This window comes from Argopecten irradians, chromosome 3, assembly GCF_041381155.1.
Source record: "Argopecten irradians isolate NY chromosome 3, Ai_NY, whole genome shotgun sequence".
In the NCBI taxonomy this organism is placed as follows: Eukaryota; Metazoa; Mollusca; class Bivalvia; order Pectinida; family Pectinidae; genus Argopecten; species Argopecten irradians.
The window spans coordinates 22,912,691-22,936,485 of record NC_091136.1 but is presented as its reverse complement, the minus strand read 5'-3'; the positions used below and the strand labels follow the sequence as shown (position 1 = coordinate 22,936,485).

The 23,795-nt window shown below is 32.9% G+C and overlaps 1 protein-coding gene across 1 annotated transcript; it reads left to right on the top strand.

The window, feature by feature from the left end:
* Nucleotides 1-3,152: 3,152 nt before the first annotated feature.
* Nucleotides 3,153-23,743, top strand: LOC138317903 (sodium-coupled monocarboxylate transporter 2-like). Its single transcript, XM_069259875.1, has 8 exons — nucleotides 3,153-4,218; nucleotides 4,969-5,037; nucleotides 18,619-18,670; nucleotides 19,828-19,895; nucleotides 20,264-20,344; nucleotides 21,032-21,111; nucleotides 23,064-23,201; nucleotides 23,498-23,743. The coding sequence occupies exons 1-8, from the start codon at nucleotides 3,859-3,861 to the stop codon at nucleotides 23,712-23,714; spliced, it is 1,065 nt and encodes a 354-aa protein (XP_069115976.1). The 5' UTR covers nucleotides 3,153-3,858; the 3' UTR covers nucleotides 23,715-23,743.
* Nucleotides 23,744-23,795: the final 52 nt, after the last annotated feature.

Genomic DNA, 23,795 nt, shown 5'->3' with positions numbered 1-23,795 from the left:
GTATCGTTGTCAGGGTAGTGATGCGGTCCGAAGTGAAGCGAGCCGCCATATTTGATTTTCAACCGAGGAAAGTGACTGTGATAAAGCCTATTGATGGTATGACCGTTGAGCTGCTGAATGTTTGTCATGTATGTATCGGTCTAAGAACGCGATATACACTAAATTCTTCGCAGTCATGGCTTTTATTTTATTGTACGGAGGATAGACAAGTGTTTGCATATGTGTAGGCCTATTTTGAATGCAAAGACAGGGCCATTTAAGCTGATGATACTGTTTCGGATAGGCTACCTGTAATGTTTTTTTCTGGAAACCTGTATATGATCTGTTAACCTATTGTTCGCTTAGACGCTCCCAGAATTGTTCACCGATAATCAGATGTTCTGTATATTTAGGTGAGATGAGTGACCGTACACACATGTACATCTGACGTAACTATGGGATTCCCCGAACATTCCTGAGGAAAGCCCCCCCGGTTGTAGCCCCGACCAGCAATTCATTTTGTTGTTTATTACCGTTACAATGCCTGAACACATGTTTTGTTTTTATGTCAAATACATATTTAATTGGATCATTAGGTGCATTACATTTCACCACTAACCTTTCACATCGGTATTGTGGTAAGGTGAATTAAATTTCACCACTTACATTTCACATCGGTATTGTGGTAAGGTGTATTACATTTCACCATTAACCTTTCACATCGGTATTGTGGTAAGGTGAATTAAATTTCACCACTTTTTCACATCGGTATTGTGGTAAGGTGAATTACATTTCACCACTAACCTTTCACATCGGTATTGTGGTAAGGTGAATTACATTTCACCACTAACCTTTCACATCGGTATTGTGGTAAGGTGAATTACATTTCACCACTAACCTTTCACATCGGTATTGTGGTAAGGTGAATTACATTTCACCACTAACCTTTCACATCGGTATTGTGGTAAGGTGAATTACATTTCACCACACTAACATTTCACCACTAACCTTTCACATCGGTATTGTGGTAAGGTGAATTACATTTCACCACTAACCTTTCACATCGGTATTGTGGTAAGGTGTATTACATTTCACCACTAACCTTTCACATCGGTATTGTGGTAAGGTGAATTACATTTCACCACTAACCTTTCACATCGGTATTGTGGTAAGGTGAATTACATTTCACCACTAACCTTTCACATCGGTATTGTGGTAAGGTGAATTACATTTCACCACTAACCTTTCACATCGGTATTGTGGTAAGGTGAATTACATTTCACCACTAACCTTTCACATCGGTATTGTGGTAAGGTGAATTACATTTCACCACTAACCTTTCACATCGGTATTGTGGTAAGGTGAATTACATTTCACCACTTACATTTCACATCGGTATTGTGGTAAGGTGAATTACATTTCACCACTAACCTTTCACATCGGTATTGTGGTAAGGTGAATTACATTTTACCACTTACATTTCACATCGGTATTATGGTAAGGTGAATTACATTTCACACCACTTACATTTCACATCGGTATTATGGTAAGGTGAATTACATTTTTCCACTAGCCTTTCACATCGGTATTGTGGTTAGGTGAATTACATTTCACCACTAACCTTTCACATCGGTATTGTGGTAAGGCGAATTACATTTTTCCACTAGCCTTTCACATCGGTATTGTGGTAAGGTGAATTACAATTCACCACTAACCTTTCATATCGGTATTGTGGTAAAGTGAATTACATTTCACCACTAACCTTTTACATCGGTATTGTGGTAAGGTCAATTACATTTCACCAATAACCTTTCACATCGGTATTGTGGTAAAGTGAATTACATTTCACCACTAACCTTTCACATCGGTATTGTGGTAAGGTGAATTACATTTCATCATTAACCTTTATCTTAAAGAACAGTCATTGACTGCAGGGTACTCTGCCTTCCTTCAAGCTCAAGTTCGATGAATAAGCATGGTCGTCAAACGAACAAAATCGAATCGAATCTAATATCCCTGTATGAATATTGCATATACTGTATCAGATATTTCTCTAAATAACATGTACACTACTAGAAGGACTAGAAGGAGAGCCTGGTAGATTCTTACAAAACACGACTTATTGTTTGTTTAATCTTGTGTGCAGAAATGACATTAAACACAATAACAGACTTCCAAACACAGAAATTACAAAAATACAATTGAGGAAGCAACTTAAAAATGAGTTCTGGCTTTTTTGCAATTCTAAACAGAAAACAGTAGTAACTATTGATATTGTTTCCCAAATTTGTGATAGTATACCCTAGTAATGGATATTTGAATAAGTATGTCACAAGTGTAGCCTGCTACATGCACTATGTGCAGTGGACTTTTGTTAACAGGCCTGCATCTTAAGGAAAATTTTGTAATAAACTTTGTATAATTATGTCATGTGTAGCCTGCTATATGCACTATGTGCAGTGGACTCTTGTTTTTAGCAGGCATGCATGCTAAAGGAAATTGTGAAATAAATTAACACATTTCAGTTTGACGTAACTCGTAAACACCTCAAATTAAATATTATATCATATTAGATAATATTATGTCAGATGTTTGGTCTGTAACTATATATAACAGGCATGCTTCAGGCAGGGTAATTTTAGAAAATATGTAATACAACATTGTCATTGATATGTGATATAGAGTATTAAAAATCAAAAGAAAAGTAATCACCGTGATGAGAAAATGAGAATAAAACACGGTATCAGCTATGCAAATTATATCAATATGTAATATGCATTTGTATGTATGTATGTATGTATGTATGTATGTATGTATGTATGTATGTATGTATGTATGTATGTATGTATGTATGTATGTATGTATGTATGTATGTATGTATGTATGTATGTATGTATGTATGTATGTATGTATGTATGTATGTATGTATGTATGTATGTATGTATGTATGTATGTATGTATGTATGTATGTATGTATGTATGTATGTATGTATGTATGTATGTATGTATGTATGTATGTATGTATGTATGTATGTATGTATGTATGTATGTATGTATGTATGTGAGGGTGAGTGTATGTGAGGGTGTATGTACGGACTATGTATGTATGTATGCATGTATGCATGTATGTATGTATGTATGTATGTATGTATGTATGTATGAATGTATGTATATATATATGTATGTGTGTGTGTGTGTGTGTGTGTGTGTGTGTGTGTGTGTGTGTGCGGCATGTATGTATGTGTGTATGTATGTATGTATGTATGTATGTATGTATGTATGTATGTATGTATGTATGTATGTATGTATGTATGTATGTATGTATGTATGTATGTATGTATGTATGTATGTATGTATGTATGTATGTATGTATGTATGTATGTATGTATGTATGTATGTATGTATGTATGTATGTATGTATGTATGTATGTATGTATGAATTATGTATGTATGTATATACAGTATATAAGTGTGTACTGTATGCATTAGTTAAAAATGTATATTGTATATTGTGTAGGTGTATGTGTTGAAGTAGAATAGATAAAATTCAGTTTTAAAAAAAGAAAATTTGCTGTTAGCTGGTGGTTAGTTGATTCTCTGCTGCTCTGAGTGAAAAAAAAAGAAGAAAAAAAAAAAAAAAAATCTTGTGTGCAAGTGAAAGCTAGCTGCAGGTGTTCCTCAATTTCTCAATTTCTCGATAAAAAGCTGTTTCACCGTTACGATAATGACAAACGCGCTGAACCGGTTCATACACTGTCCACGGTCTGATGCACATCAACAAAAAGCATTACACTTGACTGTGTATCAGACTGCTGATATAAGGCTGTGTGGGTCTTCAGCGTGTCAGAAGCTCTGCCTACCTCTGGCTAGTGGCACATCATGAACATGGATCTATCATTTTTCCCCATCCCACGTCCACATATTGCGGATTATGTCGTTATTGCCATTTTCCTTTGTATATGTATGGGAATTGGTGTTTACTATGGATATCAGACCAACAAAAACCCGACATTGGAAAATTATTTCCTTGGAAACAGGCGACTTCTACTTTTACCGGTTTCGATGTCACTTTTTGTGACATTTCTGTCTGCCATTTCTCTCATGGGTGTGCCTGCTGAGGTATATGCTTTTGGCGTTATTGGTGTATATGTGTTTGCTGCCAACAGTTTCTCTGTCCTGATAGCAAGTGTCACCATTGTTCCACTGCTCTACCCGTTGGGGCTGACCAGTACCTATGAGGTAAGTACCAAAAGCGTGTATACTTGATTTACACTTTATCGTCTAGATCAGTACCACATGTAAAACAACGGAATACATCCTTGTGATATACTTATGAAACATCAGTGAAACACATGGTTTGTTAAGACGTAAAAAGCTGACGCTTTCCGTCCACACGTTACGTCGCTCTCAAATATATTTTGAAAATTTATCAGAAATGGATGATATTTTTCAAAATGGCGGTTATCCCGCAGGTAGGATAGGGGGAGCCTTCAATAATCATTTACGAGTGTAAGAAAGGGCACTTTACAATGCACGCCATCTTCTGTCGAGGAAAATGATGATAATTGCTGTAAAGACCTTTGTAAAATATTAAGAAAAACTGAAGTCGATTTTTATCACGATCCTTTCCACTTAACAGGCTTCACATGAATTTTGAAAAGAGCACCATATTGACAACACGTTTGAATTCTAAATAAAAAAGACCCAATGTATGGATTCTTAAACATTTTTAGATAACTAACTATACTGTATTCGTACAAGAATATACATCTGAAAGTATTAATTAAGTGGAAAAAACTATTGGATTACATTGATGTTGCAATATTTCTAATTTTATAATCCTAAAAAGTGTCCTCATGTCACGATTGATAAATACGATGGGAGTCACACATGGAATAATCTAAAGGCTGGTAAAACATGCTAATTCTTTCTTACTATGAAGTTTCAATGCAATCATTCATGAAATATCATTTCATTCGTATTTTACAGTATCTCCAAATGCGATTCCGGTCAAAAGGTGTTCGTATTTTGGGGACAATGATTGGCATGCTACAGACGGTAAGTTTAAATATCACCGGATGTTAATATATAAACTGTATTAGATACAAACCGTCATAAGGTATTTCATTTACCTAAAATCGATAAAATCGATATATCTTTTAAAGTACTAGTTCGGTTTTAGTGGGTAAGTATTAAAAAATTGGTATATGACCATTTCGAGGGTGAACGTTGAAAATGACTGACATTTCAACACCAGATAGCAATGTATGTGATCTAACTTAATTTGACTTGCTGCCAGATTTCAATGCGCGTGGGACCTATTTTCTAACACAGTGACATTTCTGACGTGGCACAACTAGGTTATATCCCGATAATTACACAGCAGACAATGGACATAATGTGGGTAGCTTATTAGTTGTAAATTATTTTTCGCGCATTTTACCACAAGAAATGCGCGCGAAATTGTTCAGTGAAAACGTTTCACATCTGAATGAACATAGAACAAGCTCCTTTGTAGGTGTTTCGATTTCACTTCAGGTACCGATAATACTGCCTTTTATGTGCCCCTGGCAGTAACGAAATGTGATGAAAGTACATATTTATTCTAAGAGAGAAGGTCTTTATTGTTGATCGTTTATTGGATGATAAGCTATGTTAGTCACGCTCTGGTTCACAGCTCCAAATGAATAATAAATTTTGCAGAAATTCAGCTCCCACTAAAGTTATTGTAACAGTGGCTATTCATAAGCATTCTTCCCTTTATTTAAGAAATTGCAGATTTATCGTAGTGTGAGCATGCACAAATCACGCACAGATGTTGAGTTATTTTGATAGATTTCATTTTTGTACATCAATTAAGTAAAGTATAGCACCATCACCTCCCTCTCTCTGTATCCTCACCACAGAGTAGCCTTTCAAGTTATACGTGCCCTAATTTTCATACTCACCAATCAAGAAAAGTTTTTTTTATGTTATCAACATTTGAGAATTATAATACTAACAATACATAATTTTTAATTTTTTTTTAAAATTTTTTTTTATTAATTTTTTTCAAAAAATATACACATCACAACATATATAGAAGATACATGAAAGACGAGTACAATAATTACATTTGTAGAGTTATTTCAAATTGAATATTTTAACGTATGTACATACATAAAAGGTCTATCAAGAGTTATTTTCCTTTCTACAGATGTAATGAGAAATTGAACTAGGGGAGACAACTCTTGATAAAAAAATTACACCAAAGACAGGACAAAAAAAGAGAGGGGGGGAGTAAACCTAGGTCACAGATCTTTCAAAATTTTTTAAAATTATTACTGTTTATACATTTAACCAATTTTGTAATTCTGCAAGTGCTTGTGGTTTCCGCTTTAAATTACTGTTGGATATTATAATCCTGTGAGCTTTTAGTTCAAATTTAATATGATTTTTTAGACTGTTTAAATTGAGTTCTTTTTCTAGACATTTGCAGTTGTAAATGTATTGTTTTACTAGAAGCAGTATCAAATTTTCAATATGGAAATTAGTATTTGTACTATCTTGTTTGCCGAAGATAAAATCCTGTTTTTCGAATCTAAGACTTAAATTATTAGTAATTATAGAAATTCTTAATTGTTCAATCAAATTTGATACATTTTCACAGTCCCAAAATATATGAGTGATTGTTTCTGGATGTGTTTTACAAAATGTACATAGATTGTTGTTGATTTACCAATTCTTAAAAGAAATGTTTTTGTAGTTAGTATTCTGTGATTTATTCGGAATTGTAACCATTGAAGCTTTGAGCTAGTAGTATCATTAAAAGGTTGTTTATAAATATTTCCCCATTCATCCCGATCAATTTCAAAATTTTGATTCCATTTATTTTGAGCAGTAGGTATAACTTCATTTTTAATTAAAACATAATATATATTTTGAACACCTTTTTTACAACTTAAAATCAATTTGAGGTTTATTGGTATGTTAGGAAGAGTTATATTTTTTTCAGAGTCAAAACTTTGTTGATTGTTTCTGATGACATGATTAATGGCATTTTTCATACCCTGATATTCTAGAAAATTGGTCTGAATAGTACACGTTTCACGAAATTCTTCTAGACTATATATGGAAATTAGTGCTTTTAGTTTTGCAAGTTTTTTGTCGAAATTCAGTTGGATTATTCTGCTTGGATCTACATCATATTCAATACCCAATAGATTAAAGCGTGTGGTTCCCCATTTTAAGTTAAGATTAGAATTAAATGTATTATTACTGTACTTCATACTGCCAATCCAAATTACCTGGGTCTTGGAGAAATTCATTTTTAAACCAGATATATTAGCATAGAAATTTAGTGATTTGAGAGTTTGATCTAAAGATTTTTTTGAGCCGTCTAAAATAACAGACGTGTCATCAGCAAATTGAGATAATAGAATTTCATTTTCATGTAATAGTATACCATTAATATTTTCATTATTTCTTAGTAGTGTGGATAAAATTTCTGTACATAAAATAAAAATATATGAAGAGACGGGTTACCTTGAAGACAGCCTCGCTCTATATGGAAAAAGTTGGACAGATTTCCCCCAAGATTTACTGCTGACTGTATATCATTTCTAAAGATTTTTATCCACTTGATTATTGTAGGACCAAAATTAAAGTATTTTAGAGTTTTATCAATAAAGTTCCAGGATACAGAGTCGAAAGCTTTTTCAAAGTCTATTAAAAGTAAAAGTCCCGGTATATTATTTTCTTCTGTATATTGCATAACATCATATATTAACCTTGTGTTTTCGCCAATGTATCTTCCAGGGATGAATCCAGTTTGATTATTGCTAATTAATTTACTGATTACCTTTTTGAATCGTTCTGCTATTGCGCCTGATGTTAATTCATATATATTATTTAAAAGTGTTATCGGCCTCCAATTACTTAATTTATCGCGGGGTTTATTGCCTTTTGGAATGCATGTAATTATTTCTTGTTTTTGAGTTATTGAAAGTTCTGATGTGCTAAAACTATAATTAAGTGATCTTAAAACAAATGGTCCCAATTGCTTCCAAAATATTTTCAAAAATTCCACTGTAAAACCGTCAGAGCCAGGACTTTTATCATTTTTCATTTTTAGCAGTGTGTTGTTTAATTCATTTATTGTAAGGGGTCCTTCAATATTTAAAGATTCTTGCTCTGATAATTTAGGAACAGTATAAGATTCTAGAAGTTGTTCAAGATTGACATTACTTAGTGTGATATTTTCTTTATATAAGTTATTATAGTAATTTTTAGATTCATAAAGAATTTTTTTTGATCCGAGATAACCGTTCCATCTTCTTTAGTTATGTAAGGAATAATTTTACTAGTATAGTTGCGAGACTCTAAGTTGCAGAAATATTTAGTTGGTTTTTCCCCTTCCCTTATCCATTTCGCTCTAGATCTTATTATGCTACCATTTATTTTTTGTTTTCTTATTTCTTCTAATTCCTTCTTTTTATCTTCTAACTTGTTTACTGATGTATTATTTGGCCCTGTTTTTTCTAATGCCTTAATTTCATTAATTAAATTTTTTTCCCTTTCATTAGATGTCTTTTTATATGACTTGAGAAGGAAATAGTTTTACCCCGAATTTCCATTATTAGTGTTTCTAAAAAGAGTTGGTCATTGATATATCTTTTACATTATTAATATTATATACGGGTACTGCATATTGAGATTTGATATCTTCTATTGTAGATTTAATAAGGTTTAAAAATTCATTATCGAATAAAAGAGAATTATTAAATTTCCATAAACCTTTTCCACGTTTAAAGTTATTAAAAGACAAGTTAATTATTGAGAAAGAATGATCTGAACGGTAACCTGGTTCAATTATTGAAGAAGTCAAACTTGGTAAAAGACTATCTGATATCAGTATATAATCTAATCTGGCCTGCTTGTGTGGATTTTTTCTACGCCAAGTATATCTTTTAGTCTCAGGATTCTTTTCTCTAAATGTGTCTACTAGTCCAAAAGTGTCTATATATTCCAAAACTTTCTTTCTTGCATTTGGGTTGTTTATGTTTTTATAGTTTTCACAATCTAATTTAGGATCAAATATCATGTTAAAGTCTCCACATATTACATATTTGTCATTTCCAAACTCTTCTATAATATCAAATATTTCGTCATAAAAAGGAGGTTGGTCAATGTTAGGTCCATATAAAGTAATTAATGTTATTTTTTCTCCTTTAACTATTATATCTAAAGCTAACATGTTACCGTTCAGATCTTTCTTTTCCTGTAAAATTTTATATTCAAAATTATTATTGAAAAGTATAGCAGTTCCTCTGGAATTGGAATTAAATGAATTAAATACACAGTCGAAACCCCAGTTAGAACGAATAATTTTTTTCCTTCTCAGATGTAAAATCTGTGTCCTGGAGGCAATAAATATTGTACTGTTTAGTTTTTAAATAAGAAAAGACGTCTTTTCTTTTTGAGAAATCTCCAAGACCCTGGCAGTTGGCAGATAAAATCTTTAAACTTTCAACGACGGGCGTGACGCATGGCGTGATGAATGACCTAGGTTTAACAGATAAACAGACACAAAAGAACAAACAATAACATTAAACAAAAATACATACAAAGGCATAATGAAACAGTCAAACAGGTCACGAAGAAAGGCTAAAACTCGACGACCCACCGTTAGTGGAGCAGATAAGTGCAGAAATATGGCCAAATTGTGCACATTATGATAAAAGCAAGAAACTTGGCACAAATGAAGTTTAGGCCAAAAGAAAACTTTTTGGTGTCTGGGCCATCGCGAATTAGCCTTATGACGTCACTGGCGGCCATTTTCCAAGATGGCGGCCTAAATTTCCAAAAACTTCAATTTAGATCAATAATAAGCAATGTTTCTGATTGTTTTCCTCTTTATTCATTCATAAATGATGTATGAATGAAAAAAATAAAACATTTGCGACATTGATTTTTAAAATTAATAGAAGTCAAAAAAATTCTATATCAATCTGACGCCATTTTCCAAGATGGCCGTCAAATATTTTCAAGAACTTCATTATAGATCAATGGCAAGCGATTTTTATTTATTTTTTCATTTTATACATCCCTAATTGAAGTATGGATGAAAAATGAAATATTTGCGACACTAATTAATAAAAAAGTTATAGGATTTTTAAAAAATGTTATATCTATTTGGCGTCATTAGGTGTCATTTTCCAAGATGACCGCCATTTTTTTTCCAAAAACCTCATTATAGATCAATTGTAAGCAATTTTTCTGATATTTTCATTTTATTAAGTCCAATATCATGTATGAATGAAAAATAAAACATTTGCGAAACTATTTTTGTTTTAAATTAGTAGATTTAAAGAAATTTGATATCAAATTGACGTCAATAGGTGTCATGTTCCAAGATGGCCGCCAAAACTTTTCAAAAATCTCATTATAGATCCATGGTTCGCAATTCCTCTAATATTTTCATTTTATTAATATCAATTTCATGCATATATTGAAAATAAAACATTTACGACACTATTTTTTTAAATTAGTATAATTTTAAGAAATTTTATATCAATCTGACGTCAATAGTTGTGATTGTCCAAGATGGCCGCCATTTTTTTTCAAAATTTCAGTTAAGCTCAGAAGTAAGCAATATTTTTGATATTTTTTTTTACTTTCTTCATTTCTAATTGATGTATCATTGAAAAATAAAATCTTTGCGATACTAATTAAAAAGAAATTAATAGAATTTAAAGAAATTTAAAAAAAAATAGTCGTCATAGGGCGTTCTTTTCCAAGATGGCCGCTGATGACATTTGCTGAAAACAATTGATGTTTGTAATATCAGCACATGTACTAGGGATGCTATATGACGTCATTGCTGCCTTTTTCTATAATGGCTGCCCAAAGTACTAACCGTTTTCCTTTTTTCTTTAAAGTCGAACATATTTCTTTCTCAAATGATGTTTGAACATTTAATAAGTAATTAAATACATTTCAAATAATTATTTTGGGAAAAAGGGTGGGGAAATAATTAACTCCAGAACAATTCAAGAAATGTTCCGGAACCCCAAGAATATATACTAATCGATCCGATTAAAATACAGATCCTTTATCATCACAACGTTTTGTAAGAGGATTTGACAACATCCCATTAGGGGTCACGTCCAGGTGACCTTTTGGAAATGGCCAATACATTGCTGCCGCCAGAATCTTGACTGGAGACGACATTGTTTGAAAAAGCTGTCATAATAATTTTTTTCGTGTATGTACGAGTAGTCATCTCGCCTGCCAGAATCTTGACTGGAGAGGAAACTGTTTGAAAAAGCTGTCATAATTATTTTCTCGTGTATGTATGAGTAGTCATCTCGCCCAAAGAGCTTATCAAAGCTAGCTGTCCGTTGTATGTAAAAGGGACGAAATAGCGTTTTAATCATTGTATCAAGTTACAGAAATGCATTTGATTTAAAGTGCAGGTGGTATAAGGTCATTTGAACATGACCCCTTAAGGGATGTTGTCAACGGAGTCAAATTTTAAAAGAAGTTGACCTCAAGTATAATTATTTGCATTGATTTTTTCTTCCAATAGAGCATTGACTATGTACTTTGAATTTTTTAAGCCTTTATTCATGAGTCGACATTAGACCCTGAAATACATGCCAATGAAAGTATATTATCTGTTTAAAACACATACATGTACATGAATGTACACTATGAAACTCTGGTACAGTATTAGATTGACAGTATAAAGATAAGAACATACATTCTTTTCAAAATAATCAAAACCATCTATTTATTATAATGCTATCAAGGTTGGTTGATATAATCACATTCAAATGTAGTACCTAGTTATCTACGTAGAAATCACAAACAATTTTGGCATCAAATTAAGAGAATTAAAGAGTTCTGAATATATATTTTGTAGTTTTCTTTGAAAATTAAATATGTTTATCATCACATTTTAATTCTATATTTCAGCATTACGTCTGAAATTTTAAACTGACAAATAGGTCAAGGTCATCCATATTAAGAATCCTGGTAGCCCATTATATCAGCATGTACAGGCCCAATAACATTTCTCTAAGCTTTCCAGAACGTGACAAGAAGTGGTTTAAAGATTTAAGGTTATGCCAAAGCATATGTGACCTTAAACAATGGTCAAGGTCATTTATATTAACAAATTAATTTGTAGTAGACCTCCATTTATTTCAGCATGCTGTAGATCATGTCATTTGAAAGTTGTAGGTGTTTTGGGCCCAGTGTTATTGAATGAAGGTCAAAGTCATTTATGTTAACAAACTTAGTAGTCCTTTATATTATTATTATTGCTCTTCATGCAATAACAGGTATATTGGCGTTCTAGAACTTGACAAGAAGATTTTTAATTAATTTTTCGAAGAATTCCACTTTAGAACTTTGACCGTTATTTCCAACCGGAAGTTGCCCTTTTAAAAAATACCATTGTATTTGTTGCTTGCATCTTTTTATTCTAGATAACAGATCCAAAAAAAGAAAGAAATTTGTTAAGCCGTTGACGAAATATTGACAAATGAAAGTTAAAAACAGGAAGCGAGTTCAGAGCGGCCATATTGGATTTTTGACCAAGAACAAATGACTACTATCACGCCTTCAACTCATGTCACAATGGTGATACGTCCATTTACATATATTTTACCATTTTATACAACTTTAGATGCAGACGAATAAAAAACAATAGGTCGTTCACCCGAAGCCCTAACAATTGTTTTTATTTTTATTGGTAACGACGATAGGAGTTTTTATATGGCCAAACTGCAAAATGTGTTTGAGAAGTTTCAAAAATTGAGGAAAACGACCAAGAATTAATCTGTAACAGTACAATGTGGCAGACATGGTGTTTATTGACCTCATATTAACGTTTTTAAATCATATTTATATTGATATAAACATATTCAAAATAATTTATTAGTAAGACAAGAGGCCCAAGAGGCCTTGACGGTCACCTGACTGCTGATACAGAAAGAACAAAGTTGGTTCAAATCTGTAAAAAGTATTTACGAATTAAAATAAAGTTTAAAGTTGAACCTTATTATTAAAATTTTCATTTTTTGTTTCTACTTTTGATAGTTATTGTATTATGTTACCGAACCTTATGGTTAAAATTTCCAATTTACTTTGCCAACGTTAAACAACAAAACCAAACTAGAAGTCAGTCAGTGTCAGTGATTTTATAAATTTCACTTTCTAATCAATGAAGATTATTTGATTCCATTAAACCTGTGAATTCAGAAGAAGATTTTTGAAATTTTAGCCATTTTGACCCCTTTTGGCCCCTCCCCTCTGGCCCCTGGGGGTCGGTCAGGACCAATACGGATATGATGTTAAAACGCTTTCTCAGGCTAATAATTCTAACCCAGTTTGACTAATTTCCTATGAAAACAAAGCAAATAATGTTCATAAATGTGTTTTTGTTAGATAAACTATAGTAAATTTGACCCCCTCCACAGGGGAAAATCTGAGATCCTAGGGTCATGAAATTCACAAGTTTTATAAAGGGCCTTAAGACCTTCCAATCTATGAAAAGTATCAGGTTCCATCAAATTGGTGAATTCATAGGAAGATTTTTGAATTTTTAGCCTATTTGACCCCTTTTGGCCCCGCCCCTAAGGCCCCTGGGCTTCTGCCAGGACCAATATAAATAATGACTATTAAATGCCATCTCAGGCGAATAATTCTAACAAAGTTTGACTAATTTTCTATGAAAAATAAGCAAATAATGTTCATTAATGTGTTTTTCCTATATAAACTATAGTAAACTTGACCCCCTCCCAGGGGGAACCGGAGACCCCAAGGTCATATAATTCACAAGTTTTGTAGAGGGCCTTGAGACCTTTCTATCTATGAAGTGTATTTGATTCTACCACATCTGTAAGTGGAGAAGAAGATTTTTTAGATTTTAGTCAATTTTACCCCTTTTGGCCCCAATCACAGCCCCTTGGGGGATTGGGGGTCATATGATTCACAATTTTGATTGGCCTTATGCCTTGAAAGGTTTCTGCATAGAAATTGCTTTAGCGGTTTTTGAGAAGAAGTCGAAAATGTAAATTGTTAACGAACACACGACGGATGACGCACGAAGCACGACGACGGTCAAAAGGCGATTAGAATAAGTCAAGTGACCTAAAATTAACCTGCAAATTCTCTAAAAATCAATCAAGGGGTTTAAATCAATGTTGGTGGCCATCTTGGAAAATGGCTTCCATTGACGTCATCAGAAATTAAATACTACCTTTTAAATAATAAAGTCAATAACTAATTTAATCATGTAAACATTGTTTGAAAAGGATCAACGGTGAAACGGAGAAAAAAAGACTTACAATTACATTCTGAAATGGGCTATTTAAGTGTTTTTGGTGGCCATCTTGGAAAATGGCCGCCAGTGACGGCGTATTTATGTCTGTAAATTCTTTTTATTTAGAAACAAAATGTTTATTAATTCATTTTCAACATTTTAGTATCATTTTAGTGTCATTTACAGAGGAACAAATGTTTAAAGATGAGTAAATCCTCTAAAAAAACAATCTATAACAGGGTGTTAATCGATGTTGGCGGCAATTTTGAAAAATTTACCGCCGTTGACGTCATCAGAAAATGTCGCTTAATACTACATTTAAAAAAATAATAAAGTAAAAAATTCATTCAGTTATTTAAACATTGGTGGAGAAGGTTTAAGGGCGAAAAATTTCAGAAAAAAGGTTACAATAAATCTGAAATGGGGTTTTGAGTGTTTTGGCGGCCATCTTGAAAAATGGCCGCCAGTGATGGCGTATTAATGTCTGTGTATTCTTTTTATTTAGAAACTTAAGTGTTATTAATTCATTTTCAACATTTTAGTATCATTAACGAAGGAACAGGTTTAAAAAATGAATAAATCCTCTAAAAATCAATCTATTACGGGTTTTTATCAATGTTGGCGGCCATCTTTGAAAATGGCCGCCATTGATATCATCAGAAAATGTCGATAAATATTATCTTAAAAAAATGATAAAGTCAATAATTCATTCAATCATTTAAATATTGTTTGAGAAGGATTAAGGGCAAGAAAAATCATAAAAAAAGACCTACAATTAATCTGAAATGGATTTTTAAAGTGTTTTTGTCGGCCATAATGAAAAATGGCCGCCAGTGACGTCACATGGCTAATTCGTGATTGCCCAGAGGCCAAACAAAATTCTTTTGGCCTAAACTTCATTTGCGCCAAGTTTCATGCTTTTATCATAATGTGCACGAAATATGCACTTATCTACCCCACTACGTATATGTGATCTAGGATAGACATAGATTAAAACGTTTTCCTGATCAGCACAGTGCGTTCGATTTACGTGTAATTTCAGATTGACAAGATATTTGACGATAGATTGTTATAGAAAGAACTATTTGATTATATGAACTAAAATATACATATGGATGGAATAAAATCTTCAAAAAAAGAGAGAGAATGAAAGAAAGAGAGAAAAAAGATGGGCTGTTTGAAAGAAACATTTGTAGTATTTATTTTATTGTTGCATTTATGTCCCTTGTTATGAAGTCGGTCGAAAATAAAGAGTTACCGTTCCTTGGTAATATTGTTTATTCCGGAACAGTTCACTTTGTATATATCATTACATTTAACCAAACACACGTAATAATACATAGTTATTCAAGAATATTTATATATTTCAGCATGTAGATTTCTATGAGAAGTTACATCTATTTAAATTTACAGCAACGATACTGGAATATTGAAATACGTTACAGGTTATATATGTACAAAGAACGAAATGGTTTTGGTAAAATACACCACGGTGAAGGAAGATAACTCTTTTTTTAGTATTACACATATAGCTAGATGATACCTCTTGAAAGCGCTATTTCAAAGAAAGCACTAGATATAATAAACTACATGTTATATTGGATGCGCTTATCAATTACAAATGTTGCGCATATGTGAAAAATAAATATATCTGATAATAATAATTGATATACAACAATATTATTCTTAAATACAATGGAATTTCATGCAGCATATATTAATTCAATATATAATACATATACATGGATTTCAGTCAGATTAGAAAATTTGATATACATAAAACATTATACGCTGTGTAACTCTGCTTTCACATACTCCTGCTTACAACCATCGCTGATTCAAAACCCTTTAGCACGTATATAATATATTTGAGTAAGATAGCATAACGGACTAATGTGATAAAGGGAAATAACTCTTTAGACAGACGTTCACACCATAATTATCTAATTTGACTCGCCATAGATTACGATTTTTGGAAAATAGTTATAAATACGGTTTGGTATGTAGTAACAAAATTCATTTATGATATCATGCAATGTGATATGTACGGGGAAATATTTCATCACATACTATTAAAAAATATTAATTAGTGCATAAATGAAATATAGTTAATTTGACAGATATCTACTTGTAAATTGTTAGTCAATTTTTGGCGCATATTATGAAAATCACATTACAGTACATATAAAGAAAATAAAATGTCTTTCTGAATATACCCGCTGTGTTGAGACCGAGACGATATATTTGGTAAAGCTGAACTGGCATAAGAATAGAGGAAGATTAAAATATTGTTTTCATAATACTAGTATCACTCACTATGGTGATTGACAACGACGAAGTATAGTTGTTACGACATGATTTTTTTAAGTGCCTTAAGATTGAAAGAACAAGCTCAAAAATACCTTATTATGCTTGATAAGATAACAAATATTAAAAAGACAGGACTTTGAAGAAATACACAAAATATATACACAATCTGTATAAGGGATTCACTGTATTGACCACTAATATATAAAAGACTGTCCAAGTGTCGGATTAGTGATCACGTACAAGTGATAAACACATCATGGTCGAATACGGGAATTCATTTCATCAGATTATCGATACAGATTCCTGGATGGATTCTGTGGATGGAACTGTCCGTAGCTAATTGCGCGAATATTTTTCCGTTATCAGTCCAAGTCTTCTGGATTCTGTCATCGTATTTGCATACATCCATAAGATATTGGTTGTCTTTTGTTAAGTCGTCTCTTATGAAGATACGCGATCCACTTAGTTTGTGTCTATTAGCGATACACTCCATTTTTTTGCGTCGGCACATAAATTTGACGATGACTGTCCTATTTCTCTTATTGTCGTAACGTCCTAACCGATGAGCAATGTTAATGTCACTATTCTGAAAGTTCATTTGAAGTTTTGACTGGAGAAGTTCTTGTACTTTTTGGCATGTCATTTCAACCTTTTCATTTTTGTCATCATTTAATCCAAAGATACGGATACTGGACTTTCTCGTGTATTGCTCCAGATTATTTATATCATGGTCAGCTTTTTCGGCAGTATAACCAACTTCTGTTACAGTGTCCTCAAGCTTTGACAGTTTAGTTTCGAGAAATTGGACTTTCTTTGTGAGATCGTCATTTGTATTCTCTAAGTCAAATACTCTACTTTCTAGATTTTCAATTTTGGTGTTGAGTTTATTTACAATTTCTGATGTTGCCTTGGCAAGGTCTGACTTGGTGGCCATTTTGCTCAATTTGTCATTTAAGGTTTTTGTGGTAACCATTCCGGAAAGTTTCTGATCAATACAGCTGGCTTTGGACTCAAGATTACTTATCGCTTTCATCATATCCTCTCCGAACTTCTTCAGATGAGAATTGTCAAATTTAAATGAAGCTAATGTAGGTTGGCAAGAGTTCAATCCAGTTTTCACTTTTTTCACAACCTTTTTGGTGGGCCGCATTGAGTGGTCTTGGCCGTCATGATGGAAGCTACGGTCAGAGCTTGACGTTGACAGGGTTTTTCTTTTGTCAGCCATTATTCATGTTTAAAGATCGATAGCAGATTAAACAAAGTATCACAGGATACAGAGTATCTTATTCAGTACTTAATAGTTCACTAGGCGCACGATATACGAGAGAACGTACATGTATGTGGAGCATAAAGCGTATCGTGTACGTATGAGATATAGTGAGTACAGTTCAGTTCATATTAGATGGTAGCAAAAAATGCCTTGTTTACTCACATTTCAGGCGGTAATCGAGTTTTAGTCCTGATACTTTAGTCAATCATTGTCACATTTTCCATAATCCAGAAAGAGATGTAAAAAATCCGATTGGAAAAAGGTAAAAATATTGAGTGTCACGAGAGCGATATAAACACCGTCCACCTGCATTGACTGGTCACGTGACTTTCACATAATGTTTAAATTGTACATTATCAAATAAGAGATCAAAGAGTACATATGGATATGGTCAGATCATGTACCAAGTTGTGGTTTACAATTGTATTGCATATTTCCACAGTGTTATCAGTAACTGTAAGGTGACTTCTGCAGATCATTTTCATCTAAACATACATAATGCATGAAAACAAGAATTTTTATAGTGTAGATATTCTCTGATATAACTAATGTTTATAATGCATGATGCATTTTTGTCTGTTTCATTCAATTATTTTCGTAGCCTAATTCATCAAAACTTATGGGTTTCAATAGATTACAGAGGAAGTTGTATTTTTGTCCAGTTACCACACCTAGAACTTTAAATATAATACTTGCACTAGGCTAGTTATTGATATATTATACCTATTGTTAAATGATTGTTTTACAGATTGCCTATATGGGTGTTACGCTGTATGCGCCAGCCTTGGCCCTGCAAATCGGTAGGTCATTTAATCAAATCTATTCATAATTATCTGAATATACGATTCTGTAGACATTAGTCATAAATAAAGTGCTGGCAGTTTAATCATAGCATTAATACTGGTTAAGTACACGTGTCACAATATCAGTTAGTTACAGGATCAATAGGACCAGCTGGGAAGATGCAATATTCAGGTGTCCCAACATAACACTTACCAACCCGTCAACTCTGGCTTGCAAGTTCGAAAATTATGTGGGGCAATTGCTAGATACTGACCATGGGTCGATGGTGTCTCCTCGGGTACTCCGAAACTACAACACTCCTTTACATGCTAAATAACTCAAAAACATTATTGTTCAATATGTAATTTACACTTTCGGTTGATATGAATATACCAGAATATTTTTTTTAGTAATTATTATTTCCTCTCTTTGTAACAAAAACACATATTTTCCATCGATTATTTTTATACATTTCTTAATATTTTCAATTAGTTTCATAAAACTGATTGGATGTAATGATTACAAATACTTCTGCTATGACTTACTCACATTGAACCTTTAGCAAATTATCATTTTGCATAGCTCTCTCATAAAGGTACATCTTTTATTGAAGCACAAAATGAAGTTTTGGGGATATTTATTTTGAAAATTAGGACTTACTAAACTTGATGTTGTTAACGATTTCTGCCTCACCTCTTATTGTTTTCATAGTATATCTACTCCTTGTCATAACATAAACTTATCTCATAAGGGCACATATCTCTTATTATGTCGCAAGTATGTTGGTAAATGTAAAACAATTTCAAACAATAGCAACCATGATAGTAATGAAAAATTCATGTATAGGAAGAGTTGTTTGTTATGATTAATTTAATACTTAGAAATATAAATAACAATGTATAGTTTCATTTTTCCCATGTTTTTCTTTAACAATTGCATCCATTGAGTTGCGTTGTTCACCCTCTCATTTCTAATACAAATACCACCAGTATACCACTTACATTGGCTATTTTCTAATATTTATGATGCTTTTTCATTGTCTTCTTTTTTCAAAAATAGATATGTGCTGAAAAATAAAACCATCTTTTATATGCCTGAGCAAAGTTTTCTTATCTTAATTTTCATGCTTTGACATACTTTTCCATATGAGTCTGAGTATTGATCTATGTTACAGTGGCTGGGATACCACTCTGGCTCTCACTTGTCGTTATCGGCCTAGTAGGCACTGCATACACGGCCATTGTAAGTATAACAATACTATGACTACCCATGTCTACAGTCTATAAGGTTAATAAAAGTGAATAATTTATATTTTTGGTCGATTACCAAAACAAGTCTACATATTTAGAAACACACAGAGACAATTTTCTGTGTAGCTACTTGAATAATTTATGTTTAAAAACTAAATTTTATGAAATGAATTTTAAGCTGGCATTTATGAATTGTATTCATACGTCTTTCTGTTTCCATTAAATGCAAAGTTAATCATTTCAGCTTGACGTTACGTGGTTGCAGTCTTTTGAAAGATGCGTGTTAAAAGTTAATAAACGCTTATCGGAATGTTGCGTTTTGCATCCATATGCGCATTAAACGTATACTTTTATCCTCAGGGTGGGATTAAGAGCGTGGTATGGACGGATGTTTTCCAGTTTGTAATGATTTTTATTGGTATAGCGATCATAACTATAAAGGTACGTCTTAATAGCTGTTTGTTATACTTCTATAACCACCCCTGTTCAACGAGATGTCATATGTAACCTGAAGTATTTAGAAGTACATTGACCTGGAAGAAAGAACTCACTGACTGCTCTTCTTTTCTCGTATTTTTCACGATGATACCTATGACACACAGGCGTACGTATCACTAAATTTGTGGAATGCTAAATCATTATGTATGCTGTGTGGTGTGTTCCAAATGTAAAATATAAACGCTGCCATGTTTATTGCAGTCGGCGTTCATTCGTCCCTCGTCAAGAGAATTCGAACTCTATTAACTGATTACATATTTCAAAGGCTCAGCTATGTTTGGCGAGCCTCGGTGACACATCGCAGTAAACATTTGAAAATTAATATGTTATAAATAAATACAAGGAGAATGAATAATCATATAAACAAGAGAGACCTTATTTATTGTAATATCATTATATAATATATATATAACATATATAACATATTTATAACATATTTATAACATATATAAAATAACATTTATAACATATTTATAACATATATATAACATATATAAAATAACATTTATATCATTTATAACATGCATAAGCCAAATATTACGCGCGGTATTCTTCCCTGCTAGCGTATAAATGTATCTTCACGTTTGCTGTGTTGAAGCATATTGAAAGAAAAATGTTCTTCCTGAACAGGGTAGTATTCTTTTGGCGGGAAGTAGCGGCGATTCAGTTGCCGAAATCGCCACACGTGGACACAGACTCGACTTTATCAAGTAAGTACCGGTATAAATGAATTATTATTTATACGTTATTGGGGATATACGGCACCGTAACTCACATGTACCTCTTTTCTGTATAACCAATTAGAATGCACCAGATCTAGAGCGTACAGCAATAATGCCGAAGCTCGAATTATCACCGATATCTTTAAGAAGCTGTTTCTATATCTTTAAAAAAATCTCGAGTCCCATGTACGTATGCGTCAGCATATCTTCGATCATTTACTTTCCCCCAATTGATCTCGTCTAGTGTGTCATACCATCCCATCTCTAAATTACTGGTAACCACTTTATTTTCACTAGATAGAAAATTTCGCACAATATTGTGATAGTTCGAACGCAAATTCAAAAGTTACTATATAGGAACGCGCGATTGTCTGTAAAGATTGTCGCGAATTCATGTATTCGCGAAGATATCGGAAGTTACGATGACGCGAAATATACGGGATACGGGAAAACAAAGTGGTTTTCGTTATCAATCGAATTATTGGAAGGTTTACACACGATTTACCGCCTGCTCCATTGGGTTTATCATCTCAAAAACTAAGCAAAATAAGAGGTTAATCCATATTAACAATATTTTCTTTAAACAATAGAATCAACAAAAACGTCAGAACAATCATTTACCTGTGTTATTACCCGTCAAAATTATACTGCCGTCATGTTGATCAATGCACAACAGCCATTCAAAAAAGCGCGCCGTTGACTGACAGCTTCAAGTTATATTGCTACTTATTTCACTGTAAAGATATGTAAATTAAACATTTGATATTTAAACATTGACATGTAACTTGATGATTTAGCTCCCCAAAAGCATATGTCGGCCTATAAGAGAGTCGAAATCTAGGAATCATATATTCCTGGTTTTTAATAAAGCGCCTTCAATCACCGCCATGTTCAGTGACTTCGGGTTTTGTCGGATTCCGAATCGTATCACGTGGCTGACGTTCGACACGACCTGCACGTGGTGAGCCAGGTAACTAGCGTAAGCGCATATATCTTTGTTTACGTTTTCCTTCTGGCTAATATGAGCAAATCATGCTGGTATACTGTCCAAAGATTGAGTATTTGAAACATCCAATTTACACGTTGCCGTAAAATATTGTGTGTATCAAATATTGTAATGTGCGAGCATTATTCTCTTTGTAGATAGAGTCTGCTGAGGTCTATCACATGTTTTGTTTATGAAAAATTGTTGACATTTTCTCTTGGTTTCACAACTCTCGTTTTACTTCGAGATTGTCGCGACGAAGTTCGGAAGAGTTCGGAATGATTCGGCATCTTTCGAGCCTATTTTTCACGTGTACACGTTAAAAGGTTTTTTTTTTACTTTTATAATTAAAAATACTTCCAGTGCTGCAACTTTATAAAAAGTGGTAAAATTAGAAAGTTTAAAACTCAGACAGACAGAGAAAATATGTATAACATTTAAACAGTTTTCAATATGACAAAAAGAGCGAAAGTTATAGACCATACAACTTTGATCCCGTCCTTTTTTCCATGACGTCATAAAACTAGTTCTCATATTTCACTCATTTTATTCATGTCAAATAGCAATAACACATCAAAAAAATAAATGTGTTTTATTGTATGTCTCCGATTGCCTCGTACATATGTTATTTGTAAAGATTGGCACGTGATTTTGTAGAATGTCAAAGGAAGTCAACCAATGTTTACAGGTATTCATATGCACTGAATCGGGTCACGTTCTACACTCAAATTATTGGAAAATAAACAGATCTGCCCCAACATAGTTTATCGATTCAGACACACAGTGGCAATTGCAAATATTAATACTATAACACAAAAGATATAAATTATTCAAGGAAACAAAAGTTGTTCCAAAGTGGCGGATACAAAAGCGACACTTCTTCTTCAGAGAAGAAGATAATTAACATTTCATAGTTTATTTCATCAATATTTTTCTGATTGTCTTTTATTGACAGTGTCGACCTTGACCCGAGAACCCGCCACACCATTTGGGGTATGTTGATAGGACTGCCATTTGCTCTCCTCCCTAACTGGTGTAACCAGTCTAGTGTTCAGAGAGTAACTTCTCTCAGAAGTCTCACGGCAGCCAAAAGGTAAACAAAACTTGGTCTTATGACATATATATTATAACACAGGATCCGGACGTTTACATGAAAATGAAAATTTGAAAATTTTAATGTTCAAAGCAATTTCATGACCGCCATTATGGGAATTTTAATAGTTGATATGTTTGGTTTTTTTTTCTAATTGTTCAGGATGATATGTGAAGTATTAACGGTAAACTAATATCTTTTGGATTTTACAATATTATCAAAAACGTTTTTAGAATAACAAATTAAGTTAATTACCTTTAAGTAAGTACACGTATGTCCTTATATGTATATTCTAGGGCCTTCTGGATGCTCTGTCCGTGCATGACACTGTATTATATAACTCTTGGGTATCTGGGTATCCTTTTGTATGCCTACTACAACACACTGCAATGTGACCCTGTTGAAGCCGGATTTCTGAGCAACTTTAACCAGGTGATTAATGCACTGCCACAATTTTCCACTCCACTGCACTGCCACCAGATATCATTATCCAATTCAATTATAAAGAGTTAATGATCATTTTCTGGCACATATTATATATCGTCGATATTTTGCTTATATTCTAATGACGATAGATAAAATCTTTATGTTTAA